Source organism: Chiloscyllium plagiosum, unplaced genomic scaffold (assembly GCF_037043375.1).
Source record: "Chiloscyllium plagiosum isolate Xiang-an unplaced genomic scaffold, Cpla_swu_hap1 HiC_scaffold_38, whole genome shotgun sequence".
Lineage (NCBI taxonomy): Eukaryota > Metazoa > Chordata > Chondrichthyes > Orectolobiformes > Hemiscylliidae > Chiloscyllium > Chiloscyllium plagiosum.
This window is the reverse complement of record NW_028270176.1, coordinates 26,343,665-26,360,952: the sequence shown is the minus strand read 5'-3', so window position 1 is coordinate 26,360,952 and position 17,288 is coordinate 26,343,665. Positions and strand designations below refer to the sequence as shown.

At 48.8% G+C, this 17,288-nt stretch overlaps 1 protein-coding gene across 6 annotated transcripts in view; it reads right to left on the bottom strand.

The window, feature by feature from the left end:
- Nucleotides 1–17,288, bottom strand: part of LOC122544195 (scavenger receptor cysteine-rich type 1 protein M130-like) — a 76,733-nt gene that overhangs the window by 45,391 nt on the left and 14,054 nt on the right. For 4 of the 6 annotated variants that reach the window (XM_087981068.1, XM_087981070.1, XM_087981069.1 and 1 more), the window contains exons 8-15: nt 15,414–15,707; nt 14,027–14,341; nt 12,676–12,975; nt 9,842–10,135; nt 8,457–8,771; nt 7,196–7,495; nt 1,727–2,020; nt 87–401 (exon numbers count right to left, since the gene is read on the bottom strand). In XM_087981068.1, the coding sequence (XP_087837194.1) occupies nt 87–401; nt 1,727–2,020; nt 7,196–7,495; nt 8,457–8,771; nt 9,842–10,135; nt 12,676–12,975; nt 14,027–14,341; nt 15,414–15,707 (2,427 nt within the window). The remainder of the gene's footprint in view (nt 1–86; nt 402–1,726; nt 2,021–7,195; nt 7,496–8,456; nt 8,772–9,841; nt 10,136–12,675; nt 12,976–14,026; nt 14,342–15,413; nt 15,708–17,288) is intronic. The other 2 variants (XM_087981072.1, XM_087981073.1) reach the window with 2 other exon arrangements.

Below are 17,288 nucleotides of genomic sequence, written 5' to 3'. Positions count from 1 at the left end.
TGAGTGTGTGTGTGTGTGAGAGACAGTAACTCCTGCCCACTCCCCCCATTCCTTTCCCAGATGGTTCCCCCTGCCCCATTCCTTACTGGGGTTACAGACCACACTGGCATCTTCCTGGTGCCCACAATTGCCCCGGCCCCATCCACTGAATGGGCACACCCAGAGGCTCGGCTCTGTCCCTCCGCAGGACACCTCGTCCATCCAGACCGTTCCTGACCCGTGTCCGAACCCAGCCCCGGGAAGTGCAGCCACGGCTGACCCACACCCCAGCTGGCGGCACACCACCCTGGCTTCTGAGATGTGCCAGGAACGGTCGCACACTGTCCCCCACTCTCCGTTGTACTGCACCTCCACTCTCCCCGAACACGAGTCGCTGCCATTCACCAGCCTGACACGGGGCTCTGTAAGATCAGAGAGAGAGAGAGAGAGACAGGACGTTACCACAGCAGGAGACATAGAAGCAGAAGGAGGCCATTCAGCCCATCGACCCTGCTCCACCATTCAATAGGAAAGGATGAGATTAGATTTCTTACAGTGTGGAAACAGGCCCTTCGGCCCAACAAATCCACACCGACCCTCCGAAGAGCAAACCACCCCCCTACATTTACTGCTGACTAATCAACCTAACATTACACACAATTTATCATGGCCAATTCACCTAATCTGCACATCTTTGGACCGTGGGAGGAAACTGGAGCACTCGGAGGAAACCCACGCAGACACGGGTAGAATGTGCAAACTCCAAACAGACAGTCACCCGAGGCGAGAAGTTGCCCGAGGATCATGGCTGATGTGATCGTCCTCAACCTCACTTCTCCCGTATCCCCCTCGATTCTCCCTTCCTGATTAATAATTTCTCCATTTCAGCTTTCAATATACACTCAATGACCCAGCCTCAACGGCCCTCTACAGTAAAGAATTCAACAGATATACACTCCCCGTCTCGGAGAGAGCCTCTCTGGTCCCAGACTCTCTCACACGAAGGGAAACAACTTCTCTCTCCATCATCCTTCAAATCAAGTTACATGGTCACTGCTCATTCTTCTAAACTGGAATGAGGACAGGGCCAACCTATTCAACCCTCTCCCTCATTTGAGGGTCCCTCCTTACATGGGACCAGCCAATCGAAACTTCTGTCAACTGCCTCTGAAGCCTTCCGAAGAATGTTCCACCCAGACGCATCCTTATCCTATCCCGATAACCCTGCTTTATCCCCTTCGCTAACCACCTAACCCACACATTCGTGTACACTTCGGGGCAATTCCCCATGGCCAATCCACCCTAATCTGCATATCTTTGGACTGTGGGATGAAATTGGAGCACCCGAAGGAAACTCACAGTGACAGTCGCCCAAGGGTGGAAGTGAACCCAGGTCCCTGGTGCTGTGAGGTAAAAACAATGACTGCAGATGCTGGAAACCAGATTCTGGATTAGTGTTGCCGGAAGAGCACAGGCAGTATCCGAGGAGCAGTAAAATCGACGTTTCAGGCAAAAGCCCTTCATCAGGAATCTGGTGCTGTGCGACAGCAGTGCTAACCCCTGAGCCACCATGCCTCTCTGTAAATTTATACTCTGTTTCTTTCTCTCTCTTGCTCCACAGAGTTGCTGACTTTCTCCAGCAATTTTCTGTGTTTATAACCTGAAAAGTTAACTCTGCCTCTCTCTTTCTGCGTTAATCAGATTTGGAAAGTGTCTGATGTACAACACAGCAGGTGTTCATACTCACGAGTGAGGGCAATTTTCGCTGGGAGACTGGGGGCTGACGACAGCAACCGTCCATACTCCAGGGTCTGGTAGGAACACGTGTAGTTCCCCGCATCAATGGAGGTGAGGTGGAGGACACTGTGGGTGGATCGCCGCTGGTTCCCAGTGCTGTTGGTGACGAGGGCAGAGTCTTTCAGAAAATGGATGTGAGCGGGTGTGTAACGGTTTGGGATTACACACGTCAGGGTGACATTTCCTCCCACCAGATACGCCAGGTACGAGGGAGTGGCTGTGATCTCTGGCCGGGCCGGTAGCTCTGAAAGAAGAACATGGGAAACCTTCAGAAACAGACTCTCAGAATTACACAATGGACAGAAAATGAAACAACACAGATAGGCGCCAGCAAAAGAGTGCAGAACATAAGCGTGGAGGATAAAAGCAGGGAAGCTGTTGTTTATAGAGTCATAAAGTTGTACAGCACGGAAACAGACCCTTCGGTCCAACCCGTCCATGCCGATCAGATATCCCAACCCAATCTAGTCCCATCTGCCATCACTCGGCCCATATCCCTCCAAATCCTTCCTATTCATATACCCATCCAAATGCCTCTTAAATGTTTGAATTGTACCAGCCTCCACCACTTCCTCTGGCAGCTCATTCCATACACGTACCACCCTCTATGCGAAAACGTTGCCCCTTAGGTCTCTTTATATCTTTCCCCTCTCACCCTAAACCTATGCCCTCTAGTTCTGGACTCCCTGACCCCAGGGAAAAGACTCTGCCTATTTACTCTATCCATGCCCCTCATAATTTTGTAAACCTCTATAAGGTCACCCCTCAGCCTCCGACACTGCAGGGAAAACAACCCCAGCCTGTTCAGCCTCTCCCTATAGCTCAAATCCTCCAATCCTAGCAAGATCCTTGTAAATCTTTTCTGAATCCTTTCAAGTTTCACAACATCTTTCCGATAGCAAGGAGACCAGAATTGCATGCAATATTCCAACAGTGGCCTAACCAATGTACTGCACAGCCGCAACATGACCTCCCAACTCCTGTACTCAATACGCTGACCAATAAAGGAAAGCATACCAAACGCCTTCTTCACTATCCTATCTACCTGCGACTCCACTTTCAAGGAGCTATGAACCTGCACTCCAAGGTCTCTTTATTCAGCAACACTCCCTAGGACCTTACCATTAAGTGTATAAGTCCTGCTAAGATTTGTTTTCCCGAAATGAAACACCTCAAATTTATCTGAATTAAACTCCATCTGCCACTTCTCAGCCCATTGGCCCTTCTGGTCAAGATTCTGTTGTAATCTGAAGTAACCCTCTTCGCTGTCCACTACACCTCCAATTTTGGTGTCATCTGCAAACTTACTAACTGTACCTCTTATGCTCGCATCCAAATCATTTATGTAAATGACACAAAGTAGAGGACCCAGCACCGATCCTGGTGGCACTCACTGGTCACTGGCCTCCAGTCTGAAAAACAACCCTCCATCACCACCCTCTGTCTTCTACCTTTGAGCCAGTTCTGTATCCAAATGGCTAGTTCTCCCTGTATTCCATGAGATCTAACCTTGCTAATCAGTCTCCCATGGGGAACCTTGTCGAACGCCTTACTGAAGTCCATATAGATCACATCTACCACTCTGCCCTCATCAATCCTCTTTGTTACGTCCCCAAAAAGCTCAATCAAATTTGTGAGACATGATTTCCCATGCACAAAGCCATGTTGACTATCCCTAATCAGTCCTTGCCTTTCCAAATACATGTACATCCTGTCCCTCAGGATTCCCTCCAACAACTTGGCTCACTGATCTATAGTTCCCTGGCTTGTCCTTACCACCTTTCTTAAACAGTGGCACCAGGTTTGCCAACCTCCAGTCTTCCGGCACTTCACCTGTGACTATCGATGATACAAATATCTCAGCAAGAGGCCCAGCAATCACTTCTCTAGCTTCCCACAGTGTTATCGGGTACACCTGATCAGGTCCTGGGGATTTATCCACCTTTACTTGTTTCAAGACATCCAGCACTTCCTCCTCTGTAATCTGGACATTTTGCAAGATGTCACCATCTATTTCCCTACATTTTATATCTTCCATATCCTTTTCCACAGTAAATACTGATGTAAAATACTCATTTAGTATCTCCCCCATTTTCTGCGGATCCATACAAAGGCCGCCTTGCTGATCTTTGAGGGGCCCTATTCTCTCCCTAGTTACCCGTTTATCCTTAATGTATTTGTAAAAACCCTTTGGATTTTCCTTAATTCTATTTGCCAAAGCTATCTCATGTCCCCGCTTTGCCCTCCTGATTTCCCTCTTAAGTATACTCCTACTTCCTTTATACTTTTCTAAGGATTCACTCGATCTATCCTGTCTATACCTTACATATGCTTCCTTCTTTTTCTTAACCAAATCCTCAATTTCTTTAGTCATCCAGCAATCCCTATAACTACCAGCCTTCCCTTTCACCCTGACAGGAATATACTTTCTCTGGATTCTTGTTATCTCATTTCTGAAAGCTTCCCATTTTCCAGCTGTCCCTTTACTTGCGAACATCTGCTTCCAATCAGCTTTTGAAAGTTCTTGCCTAATACCATCAAAATTGGCCTTTCTCCAATTTAGAACTTCAACTTTTAGATCTGGTCTATCCTTTTCCATCACTATTTTAAATCTAATTGAATTTTGGTCGCTGGCCTCAAAGTGCTCCCCCACTGACACCTCAGTCACCTGCCCCGCCTTAGTTCCCAAGAGTAGGTCAAGTTTTGCACCTTCTCTAGTAGGTACATTCACATGCTGAATCAGAAAGTTGTCATGTACACACATAACAAATTCCTCTCCATCTAAACCCTTAACTCTCTGGCAGTCCCAGTCTATGTTTGGAAAGTTAAAATCCCCTACCATAACCACCCTACTATTCTTACAGATAACTGAAATCTCCTTACAAATTTGTTTCTCAATTTCCTTCTGAGTATTAGGGGGTCTATAATACAATCCAAATAAGGTGATCATCCCTTTCTTATTTCTCAGTCCCACCCAAATAACTTCACTGGATGTATTTCCAGGAATATTCTCCCTCAGTACGTAAATATACAAGGAATTGGCATTTCCTCACCTGGAGTTCCGTGGAAAGTTTTGGTCCCCTGTACTTGAGGAGGGATGGAGTTGCATCGGAGGTAGTTCAGAGAAAAGTGGGAGAGTAGCTAAAGTGTTGTAAATGTATAAGGCATTGGCATTTCCGCACCCGGAGTACAGTGTAAAGTTTCAGTTCCCCTTTACTTGAGGAGGGATGGAGTTGTATCAGAGGCAGTTTGGAGGAGATTCACTCAATTCCAGGAACAAGGAGTTTGTCTGATAGAAGAGACAGTTTCTCAGGAATTTGGAAGAATGAGATGAGTTCTAAATGAATGATGTAAGATACCAAAGGGAAGGATTGACAAAGGAGAGGGAGAGAGAATGTTTCCTCATGTGGGACAGTCTACAACAAGACAAACATCGCTTCAGGATGGGGCAGCACAGGGAGTCAGTGGTTAGCACTGCTGTCTCAAAGTACCAGGGACCTGGGTTCGATTCCACTCTCAGGTGAATGTCTGTGTGGAGTTTGCATATTCTCCCTGTCTCTGTGTGGGTTACCTCAGTTTCCTCCCATAGTCCAAAGATGTGCAGGTTAGGGTGGATTGGCCATGCTAAATTGTCCCACAATGTCTGGTGATGTGCAGGCTGGGTAGGTTAGTCAGGGGAAATGTAGGGTTACAGGGATAGGGGGGTGGGTCTAAGTGGAACATTCCTCGGAAGGTCAGTGCAGACTCGGTGTTTCCATCATTTCTAAGAATGCCGTGTATGCCTCTAAATCCTCCCTATTCATGTACCTTTTAAATGTTGTTATTACAGCAATCTCCACCACCTCCTCTGACAGCTCATTCCATACACATATCACATGGGAATGATTCCCCTCAGGTCCTTTTTTCCCTCTCACCCTAAACCTATACATTCTAGTTCCCCACCCAGGGGAAAGACCTTGTCTATTTACCCTATCCATGTCCCTCATGATTTTATAAACCTCGATAAGGTCACCCCTCAGCCTCCGACACACCAGGGAAAAATGCCCACCTGATTCAGCCTCTCCCTATAACTCAAACCCTCCAGTTCGAGTCACATCTTTGTAAATCCTTTCCTGCACCTTTTCCAGTTTTATAACATCCTTCCTATAACAGGGTGACCAGAATTGTATGCACTGGTCCAAAAGCGGCCTCACCAATGTCTTGAGCAACCACAACAGGACGTCCCAACTGCTGTAATCGATGCTCTGCCCGATGAAGACAAGTGTGCCAAGGATACGGAATAGGAGCAGGAGTAGACTATCTGGCCCATCGAGCCTGCTCCGCCAGTCAATAAGATCATGGCTGACCTTTCTTGTGGAGTCAGTCCCACTTACCCACCCACTCACCGTCACCCGAAATTCCTTTACTGTTCAAAAATCTATCTTTACCTTATAAACATTCAACGAGGTAGCCTCAACTGTTTCACTGGGCAGGAATTCCACAGATTCACAACCCTCTGGGTGAAGAGGTTCCTCCTCAACTGAGTCCTAAATCTGCACTCCTTTATTTGGAGGCTATGCCCCTAGTTCTAGTTTCAGCCACCAGTAGAAACAAACTCCCTGCTTCTATCTTATTCATTCCCTTCATAAGTTTATGTTTCTATGAGATCCGCCCCTTCTGAATCCAAGTGAGTATAATCCCAGTCGACTCAGTCTCTCCTCATAAACCAACCCTCTCAACTCTGGAATCAATCCAGTGAACCTCCCCTGCATGTCCTCCAGTGCCAGATCTTCCGTAACGTGCTGGTGGTATTCTTGTGCAACCCCGTGCTATAGAGCATCACACTGTAGAACAGTGCTTAAAGTGTTGGTGCTGTAACTGCGTTACAGCCAACACATGTTTAAAACATTTGTACTTTAGAAACAGCATCCCCAATTTGTTAATCCCATTGCGGCGAATTGGCGTTGACGAAACACGTGTTATAATGGAACAACATGAAAACCCTTTCTCAAGTAAGGAGACCAAAACTGTACACAGTGATCCAGATGTGACCTGACCAGCAACCTATACAGCTGCAGCATCACCTCCCTGTTTTAAGCTCCGCCCCTCCTGCAATGAAGGACAATATTCCAGTCGCCTCCTTAATTACTTGCTGCACCTGCAAACCAACTTTTGTTTGCGATCCAATCTCCTTTTGCGCTCTGCCTCCCTGCGATTCCACTTTCAAGGAACTTTGTCCCTGCACCACCCTGGGTCTCTCTGTTCTACAGCACTCTAGCAATGGAGGACAATATTCCAGCTGCCTGCTTCAATACTTGCTGCACCTGCAAATACCAATGTGTTTTACGGTTCCACGCCTCCTTCGACATCCTATCTCCCCGTTGACGGAAGTGCTTGCTGGCACAGACGGAGACAGGAAAGGCACCGAAACGTGACTCACCTACGACCCGGATTGGAATGGAGGGGCTGGCCCGGAAGGTGACCCAGAAGCCAGCGACCAGCCTCTGGTACAGGCAGCTGTAGCTCCCCCCGATGCTGGTGCTCACATTACGGTACAGGAAAACAGCTCCGTTTCTGCCAGGGTCCAGCCGGTGCTCCTTGGCCACAGACGTACCCCTCAGGATGCGGAAGCGGCCCCCAAGGTAACCCTTCGGAGCCAGGCACTGGATTGCCAGGGGCATCCCAGACACGTGGAGGGGGCTGTCCGGTGTGATTGTGATGAAGGGTCGGAACAGGGAGCCTGGCGCGGAGGAAGGGAGGACACAATGTCATCAGGATTAGTGTCTCATTCACTCCCCACCACCCCTCACCACTATCACTGTGGGACACATCCATCACAGTCACCACTCCCCCCTCATGGGGAGGGGGTCGACTGTTGTCAGTTTGTAAAGAGAGAGAGATTGGGGTTATTGTGAGAGAGGCCATATGAAACAGACAGAGAGAGGAAGAAACGGAGGGAGTGTGAGAGAGAGAGAGGGAGAGAGACAGAGAGAGAAAGGGGTGAGAGAGAGAGAGGGAGTGAGTATTTGTGCATGGGGGAGAGACAGTGTGCAAGAGAAAGAGTGTGAGAGAGAGTGCGTGAGATAGAAAGAAAGAGAGTGTATGTGAGAGAAAGAGAGACAGAGACAGTGAGAGACAGAGAGGGTCTGAGAAAGAGGCACTGTGAGAGAATTGTGAGACAGTGTGTGAGAGAGTATGTGTGAAAGAGTGTGTGAGACAGAGTGTGTGAGAGTGAAAGAGTGTGAGCAAGTGTGTAAGACCGTGTGAGAGAAGCTGCTGGAGAGTGTGTGATAGAGAGTATGAGAAAGGGAGTGAGAGAGAGAATGTGAAAAAAAGACACTTTGAGAGAGAGACTTTGAGAGAGTTTATGAGGGAGAGTATTTATGAGAAAGAGAAAATGTGAGAGAGACAATGTGTGAGAATGAGAGTGTGAGTGAGTGTGAGTGTGACAATATATGTCAGTGTCAGTGTATGTTAGAGTCAGTGTGTGTGAGTGTGACTCTGTGTGGGGGGAGGGATGAGTGGGGGGTGTGAATGTGAATGTGTGTACGTGTGTGTGTGAATGTGAGTGTGAAAGTGTGTGAGAGTGTGTGAGTATTTGAGTGTGTGTGTGAGTATGTGTGTGTGTGAGAGAGACAGTAACTCCCGCCCACTCCCCCCCAACCGCTTTCCCAGATGGTTCCCCCTGCCCCATTCCTTACTGGGGTTACAGACCACACTGGCATCTTTCTGGTGCCCACAGTTGCCCCGGCCCCATCCACTGAATGGACACGTCCAGAGGCTCGGCTCTGTCCCTCCGCAGGACACCTCGTCCATCCAGACTGTTCCTGACCCGTGTCCGAACCCAGCCCCGGGAAGTGCAGCCACGGCTGACCCACATCCCAGCTGGCGGCACACCACCCTGGCTTCTGAGATGTGCCAGGAACGGTCGCACACTGTCCCCCACTCTCCGTTGTACTGCACCTCCACTCTCCCCGAACACGAGTCGCTGCCATTCACCAGCCTGACACGGGGCTCTGTAAGATCAGAGAGAGAGAGAGAGACAGGATGTTACCACAGCAGGAGACATAGAAGCAGAAGGAGGCCATTCAGCCCTTCGAGCCTGCTCCACCATTCAATAGGATAACGGCTGATCTGTTCATCCTCAACCCCACTTCTCCCCCAGCCCCCTCGATTCCCCCTTCCTGATTAATAATCTCTCCATTTCAGCTTTCAATATACATTCAATGACCTAACCTCGACAGCCCTCTGCAGTAAAGTATTCAACAGATACGCTCTCTGTCTCAGAGAGAAGAAATTCCTCCTTGTCTCTGTCTTCCCCTTTCTATTGAGACAATACCCCTTTGGTCCCAGACTCTCTCTCCAACGTCGTTCAAATCAAGTTATCTAAGAATTTTCAACCTGGTCATTCTTCTGAACTGGAATGAGGCCAGGGCAAACCTAGTCAACCCTCTCCCTTATCAGACAGTCCCTCCTTATGTGAGATCAGCCAAGACTATCTTTGATCGGGTACAGGGCCCCAAACCTGCTCCCAGCTCCAATACTCTCTCTGTTTATAACCTGTAATCATAGAATCCCTACAGTGTGGGAGCATCAGGTCCACACTCACCTTCTGAAGAACATCCCACCCAGACACATCCCTATCCTATCCTATCCTATCCCTGTAACCCTGCTTTACCCCGTGGTTAATCCACCCTAACCTACACATCTCTGGACACTTTGGGGCAATTCCCCATGATTAATTCACCTCTTCATGCACATCTTTGGACTGTGAGAGGAAACTGGAACACATGGAGTTAACCCGCACAGACACAGGAAGAACATGCAAACTCCACATGGATAGTCACCCGAGGTTGGATATGACCCTGGGTCCCTGGTGCTGTGAGGCAGCAGTGCTAACCACTGAGCCACTGTACAACTCTGTCATATTAGCTCTGTTTCTGTCTCTCTCATTGCACAGACTTGCTGACTTTCTCTAGCAGCTTTCTGTGTTTATAACCAGTAATGTTAACTCCGTCTCTCTCTTTCAGCGTTAAACAGATTCGGAAATCATCTGATGTGCGACGCGGCAGGAATTCAGACTCACGAGTGAGGGCGATTTTCACTGGGAGACTGGGGGCTGACGACAGCAACCGTCCATACTCCAGGGTCTGGTAGGAACACGTGTAGTTCCCCGTATCAATGGAGGTGAGGTGGAGGACACTGTGGGTGAATCGCCGCTGGGTCCCAGTGCTGTTGGTGACGAGGGCAGAGTCTTTCAGAAACTGGATGTGAGCGGGTGTGTAACGGTTTGGGATTACACACGTCAGGGTAACGTTTCCTCCCACCAGATACGCCGGGTACGAGGGAGTGGCTGTAATCTCCGGTTGGGCCGGTGGCTCTGAAAGTAGAACATGAGAAATCTTCAGTAACAGACATTTGGAATTACACAGTGGACAGAAAATGAAACAACACAGATAGGCGCCAGCAACAGAACGTAAATGTAGAGGATAAAAGCAGGGAAGCTGTTGTTGCAAATATACAAAGGAATTGGCATTTCTGCACCCGGAGTACCGTGGAGAGTTTTGGTTCCCTGTACTAGAGGAGGGATGGAGTTGCATCAAACGTAGTTTAGAGAAAAGTGGGAGAGTAGCTAAAGTGTTGTAACTGTATAAGGCATTGGCATTTCCACACCCGAGGTACAGTGTAAAGTTTCAGTACCCCTTTTCTTGAGGAGGGATGGAGTTTTATTGGAGACAGTTCAGAGGAGATTCATTCAATTCCCGGGACGAGAAATTTGTCTGATAGAAGAGACAGTTTCTCTGAAATTTGGAAGATTGAGACGAGTTCCAACTGAGGGATGTAAGACTCAAAAGGGAAGAATTGACAAAGGAGATGGAGGGAGAATGTTTCCTTATGTGGGACAGTCTACAACAAGACAAACATCGCTTCAGGATGGGGCAGCACAGGGAGTCAGTGGTAAACACTGCTGTCTCACAGTACCAGGGACCTGGGTTCGATTCTACTCTCAGGTGAATGTCTGTGTGGAGTTTGCATGTTCTCCCTGTCTCTGTGTGGGTTCCCTCAGTTTCCTCCCATTGTCCAAAGATGTGCAGGTTAGGGTGGATTGGCCATGCTAAATTGTCCCACAATGTCTGGTGATGTGCAGGCTGGGTAGGTTAGTCAGGGGAAATGTAGGGTTACAGGGATAAGGGGGTGGTGGGTCTAAGTGGAACATTCCTCGGAAGGTCAGTGTAGACTCGGTGTTTCCATACTGCAGCAATTCCATCATTTCTAAGAATGCCGTGTATGCCTCTAAATCCTCCCTATTCATGTACCTTTTAAATGTTGTTATTACAGCAATCTCCACCACCCCCTCTGGCAGCTCATTCCATACACGTATCACATAGAAATGTTACCCTTGAGGTCCCTTTTCCCTCTCACCCTAAACCTATACACTCTAGTTTTGGACACCCCCACCCAGGAAAAAGGCCCTGTCCATGCCCCTCATCATTTTGTACATTTTGATAAGGTCACCCCTCAGCCTCCGACACACCAGGGAAAAATGCCCATCTGATTCAGCCCCTCCCTATAACTCAAACCCTCCAGTTCCAGTCACATCTTTGTAAATCCTTTCCTGCACCTTTTCCAGTTTTATAACATCCTTCCTATAACAGGGTGACCAGAATTGTATGCACTGGTCCAAAAGCGGCCTCACCAATGTCTTGAGCAACCACAACATGACGTCCCAACTGCTGTAATCGATGCTCTGCCCGATGAAGACAAGTGTGCCAAGGATACGGAATAGGAGCAGGAGTAGACTATCTGGCCCATCGAGCCTGCTCCACCAGTCAATAAGATCATGGCTGACCTTTCTTGTGGAGTCAGTCCCACTTACCCACCCACTCACCGTCACCCGAAATTCCTTTACTGTTCAAAAATCTATCTTTACCTTATAAACATTCAACGAGGTAGCCTCAACTGTTTCACTGGGCAGGAATTCCACAGATTCACAACCCTCTGGGTGAAGAGGTTCCTCCTCAACTGAGTCCTAAATCTGCACTCCTTTATTTGGAGGCTATGCCCCTAGTTCTAGTTTCAGCCACCAGTAGAAACAAACTCCCTGCTTCTATCTTATCCATTCCCTTCATAAGTTTATGTTTCTATGAGATGCCCCCTTCTAAAACCAAGTGAGTATAATCCCAGTTGACTCAGTCTCTCCTCATAAACCAACCCTCTCAACTCTGGAATTAATCCAGTGAACCTCCTCTGTATGTCCTCCAGTGCCAGATCTTCCGTAACGCGATGGTAATGTTCTTGTGCAACCCAGTCTGATAGAGAAATCACACTGTAGAACAGAGATTGAAGTGTTGGCACCGTAATCACATTACAGCCAACACACGTTTAAAACATTCATGCTTTCGAAGCAGCGTCCCCAATTTATTAATCGCATTATGGCAAATTGGCATTGACAAAACACGTGTTATAATGGAACAACACATAAACCCTTTCTCAAGTAAGGAGACCAAAACTGTACACAGTGATCTAGATGTGACCTCACCAGCACCCTATACAGCTGCAGCATCACCTTCCTGTTTTAGGCTCCGCCCCTCCTGCAATGAAGGACAATATTCCAGCCACCTCCTTAATTACCTGCTGCACCTGCAAACCAACTTTTGTTTGCGATCCAAGCCTCCTTCTCCGCTCTGTCTCCCTGCAATTCCACTTTCAAGGAACTTTGTCCCTGCACCACCCTGGGTCTCTCTGTTCTACAGCACTCTAGCAATGGAGGACAATATTCCAGCTGCCTGCTTCAATACTTGCTGCACCTGCAAATACCAATGTGTTTTACGGTTCCACGCCTCCTTCGACACCCTGTCTCCCCGTTGACAGAAGAGCTGGCACAGACGGAGACGGGAAAGGCACCAAAATGTGACTCACCTACGACCCGAATGGGAATGGAGGGGCTGGCCCGGAAGGTGACCCAGAACCCAGTGACCAGCCTCTGGTACAGGCAGCTGTAGCTCCCCCCGATGCTGGTGCTCACATTACGGTACAGGAAAATGGCTCCGTTTCTGCCAGGGTCCAGCCGGTGCTCCTTGGCCACAGACGTACCCCTCAGGATGCGGAAGCGGCCCCCAAGGTAACCCTTCGGAGCCAGGCACTGGATTGCCAGAGGGATCCCAGACACGTGGAGGGGGCTGTCCGGTGTGATTGTGATGAAGGGTCGGAGCAGGAAGCCTGGGGGGAGGGAGGGGGTCATAAGGTTATCAGGATTAGTGTCTCATTCACTCCGACTCCCCCCCCCCCCCCCCCACGACCCCTCACCGCTATCACTGTGGGACACATCCATCACAGTCACCACTCCCCCCTCATGGGGTGAGTTGAGCTGTTGTCGTCAGTTTATAAAGGGAGAGGGAGTGGGGTTATCATGGGAGAGGCTGTATGAGACAGAGAGGGAGAGAGGGATGGAGTGTGAGAGAGAGGGAGAGAGAGATACGGAGAGAGAAAGGTAGGAGAGAGAGAAGGGGAGAGCATCTGTATGTGGGAGAGAGACAGTGTGCGACAGAAAGAGAGTGACAGAGAGTTTGTGAGATAGAAAGATAGAGAGTGTATGTGAGAGAGAGAGAGGGCCTGTGAGAGAAATGTGAGATAGTGTGTGGGAGAGCATGTGTGAGAAAGAGAGTGTGAGTGAGAAATAGTGTGTGGGAGATAGTGTGTGTGAAAGAGAGTGTGTGTGAGAGACAGTGCGTGAGAGTGAAAGAGTGTGAGAGAGAATGTGTAAGACAGTGTGAGAGGGAGACTGCTGGAAAGTGTGTGATAGAGAGTATGAGAAAGGGAATGTGAGAGGGAAAGTGAAAGAGAGACACAGTTTGAGAGAGAGACTTTGAGAGAGTTTATGAGGGAGAGTATTTATGAGAGAAAGAGAAAATATGAGAGAGACAATGTGTGAGAATGAATGTGAGCGAGGGAGAGTGTGAGTGAGTGTGAGTGTGATAATGTATGTCAGTGTCAGTGTATGTTAGAGTCTGTGCGTGTGAGTGTGACTCTGTAAGGGGGAGGGGTGTAAGTGTGTGTGTGAATGTGTGTGCGTAAGACAGAGTATGTGAGAGTGCATGTTTGAGTGGAAATGTGTGTGTGTCTGTGAGTGTGTGTGCGAATGTGTGTGTGAAAGTGTGCAAGTGTGAGTGGGTGTGAGTGTGTGTGTGTGAGTGTGTATGTTAGTGAGACAGTACACCCCCTCTGATTACCCTGCCCCGTTCCCAGATGGTTCCCCCTGCCGATTCCTTACTGGGGTTACAGACCACACTGGCATCTTCCTGGTGCCCACAATTGCCCCGGCCCCATCCACTGAATGGGCACATCCAGAGGCTCGGCTCTGTTCCTCCGCAGGACACCTTGTCCATCCAGACCGTTCCTGACCCGTGTCCGAACCCAGCCCCGGGAAGTGCAGCCACGGCTGACCCACACCCCAGCTGGCGGCACACCACCCTGGCTTCTGAGATGTGCCAGGAACGGTCGCACACTGTCCCCCACTCCCCGTTGTACTGCACCTCCACTCTCCCCGAACACGAGTCGCTGCCATTCACCAGCCTGACTCGGGGCTCTGTAAGATCAGAGAGAGAGAGAGAGAGACAGGACGTTACCACAGCAGGAGACATAGAAGCAGAAGGAGGCCATTCAGCCCATCGAGCCTGCTCCACCATTCAATAGGATAACGGCTGATCTGATCATCCTCAACCCCACTTCTCCCCCAGCCCCCTCAATTCCCTCTTCCTGATTAATAATCTCTCCATTTCAGCTTTCAATATACACTCAAAGCCCCAACCTCGACAGCCCTCTGCTGTAAAGAATTCAACAGATACGCTCCCCGTCTCAGAGAGAAGAAATTCCTCCTTGTCTCTGTCTTCCCCTTTCTATTGAGACAATACCTCTCTGGTCCCAGACTCTCTCTCCACTGTCCTTCAAATCAAGTTATCTAAGAATTTTCAACCTGGTCATTCTTCTGAACTGGAATGAGGCCAGGGCAAACCTAGTCAACCCTCTCCGTTATCAGACAGTCCCTCCTTATGTGAGATCAGCCAAGAGTATCTTTGATCGGGTACAGGGCCCCAAACCTGCTCCCAGCTCCAATACCCTCTCTGTTTATAACCTGTAATCATAGAATCCCTACAGTGTGGGAGCATCAGGTCCACACTCACCTTCTGAAGAACATCCCACCCAGACACATCCCTATCCTATCCTATCCTATCCCTGTAACCCTGCTTTACCCCGTGGTTAATCCACCCTAACCTACACATCTCTGGACACTTTGGGGCAATTCCCCATGATTAATTCACCTCTTCATGCACATCTTTGGACTGTGAGAGGAAACTGGAACACATGGAGTTAACCCGCACAGACACAGGGAGAACATGCAAACTCCACATGGATAGTCACCCGAGGTTGGATATGACCCTGGGTCCCTGGCGCTGTGAGGCAGCAGTGCTAACCACTGAGCCACTGTACAACTCTGTCATATTAGCTCTGTTTCTGTCTCTCTCATTGCACAGACTTGCTGACTTTCTCTAGCAGCTTTCTGTGTTTATAACCAGTAATGTTAACTCCGTCTCTCTCTTACTGCGTTAAACAGATTCGGAAATCATCTGATGTGCGACGCGGCAGGAATTCAGACTCACGAGTGAGGGCGATTTTCACTGGGAGACTGGGGGCTGACGACAGCAACCGTCCATACTCCAGGGTCTGGTAGGAACACGTGTAGTTCCCCGCATCGATGGAGATGAGGTGGAGGACACTGTGGGTGAATCGCCGCTGGTTCCCAGTGCTGTTGGTGACGAGGGCAGAGTCTTTCAGAAACTGGATGTGAGCGGGTGTGTAACGGTTTGGGATTACACATGTCAGGGTGACATTTTCTCCCACCAGATACGCTGGGTACGAGGGAGCGGCTGTAATCTCCGGTCGGGCCGGTGGCTCTGAAAGTAGAACATGAGAAATCTTCAGTAACAGACATTTGGAATTACACAGTGGACAGAAAATGAAACAACACAGATAGGCGCCAGCAACAGAGTGCAGAATGTAAGCGTGGAGGATAAAAGCAGGAAAGCTGTTGTTGCAAATATACAAGGAATTGGCATTTCCGCACCCAGAGTTCCATGGAGAGTTTTGGTTCCCTGTACTAGAGGAGGGATGGAGTTGCAACGGAGTTAGTTTAGAGAAAAGTGGGAGAGTAGCTAAAGTGTTGTAACTGTATAAGGCATTGGCATTTCCGCACCCGGAGTACAGTGTAAGTTTCAGTACCCCTTTACTTGAGGAGGGATGGAGTTGTATCAGAGGCAGTTCAGAGGAGATTTACACCATTCCAGGGACGAGAAATTTGTCTGATTGAAGAGACGGTTTCTCTGGAATTTGGAAGAATGACACAAGGTCTAAATGAATGATGTAAGACACCAAAGGGAAGGATTGACAAAGGAGATGGAGGGAGAATGTTTCCTCATGTGGGACAGTCTACAACAAGACAAACATCGCTTCAGGATGGGGCAGCACAGGGAGTCAGTGGTAAGCACTGCTGTCTCACAGTACCAGGGACCTGGGTTCGATTCCACTCTCAGGTGAATGTCTGTGTGGAGTTTGCATGTTCTCCCTGTCTCTGTGTGGGTTACCTTTGGGTGCTGTAGTTTCCACCCATTGTCCAAAGATGTGTAGGTTAGGGTGGATTGGCCATGCTAAGTTGTCCCACAATGTCTAGTGATGTGCAGGCTGGGTAGGTTAGTCAGGGGAAATGTAGGGTTACAGGGATATGGGGGTGGTGGGTCTAAGTGGAACATTCCTCGGAAGGTCAGTGCAGACTCGGTGTTTCCAACATTTCCATGAATGGCCTGTATGCCTCTAAATCCTCCCTATTCATGTACCTTTTAAATGTTGTTATTACAGCAATCTCCACCATCTCCTCTGACAGCTCATTCCATACACATATCACATGGGAATGTTTCCCCTCAGGTCCTTTTTACCCTCTCACCCTAAACCTATACACTCTAGTTACACACCCAGGGAAAAGACCTTGTCTATTTACCCTATCCATGCCCCTCATCATTTTGTACATTTTGATAAGGTCACCCCTCAGCCTCCGACACACCAGGGAAAAATGCCCATCTGATTCAGCCTCTCCCTATAACTCAAACCCTCCAGTTCCAGTCACATCTTTGTAAATCCTTTCCTGCACCTTTTCCAGTTTTATAACATCCTTCCTATAACAGGGTGACCAGAATTGTATGCACTGGTCCAAAAGCGGCCTCACCAATGTCTTGAGCAACCACAACATGACGTCCCAACTGCTGTAATCGATGCTCTGCCCGATGAAGACAAGTGTGCCAAGGATACGGAATAGGAGCAGGAGTAGACTATCTGGCCCATCGAGCCTGCTCCGCCAGTCAATAAGATCATGGCTGACCTTTCTTGTGGAGTCAGTCCCACTTACCCACCCACTCACCGTCACCCGAAATTCCTTTACTGTTCAAAAATCTATCTTTACCTTATAAACACTCAACGAGGTAGCC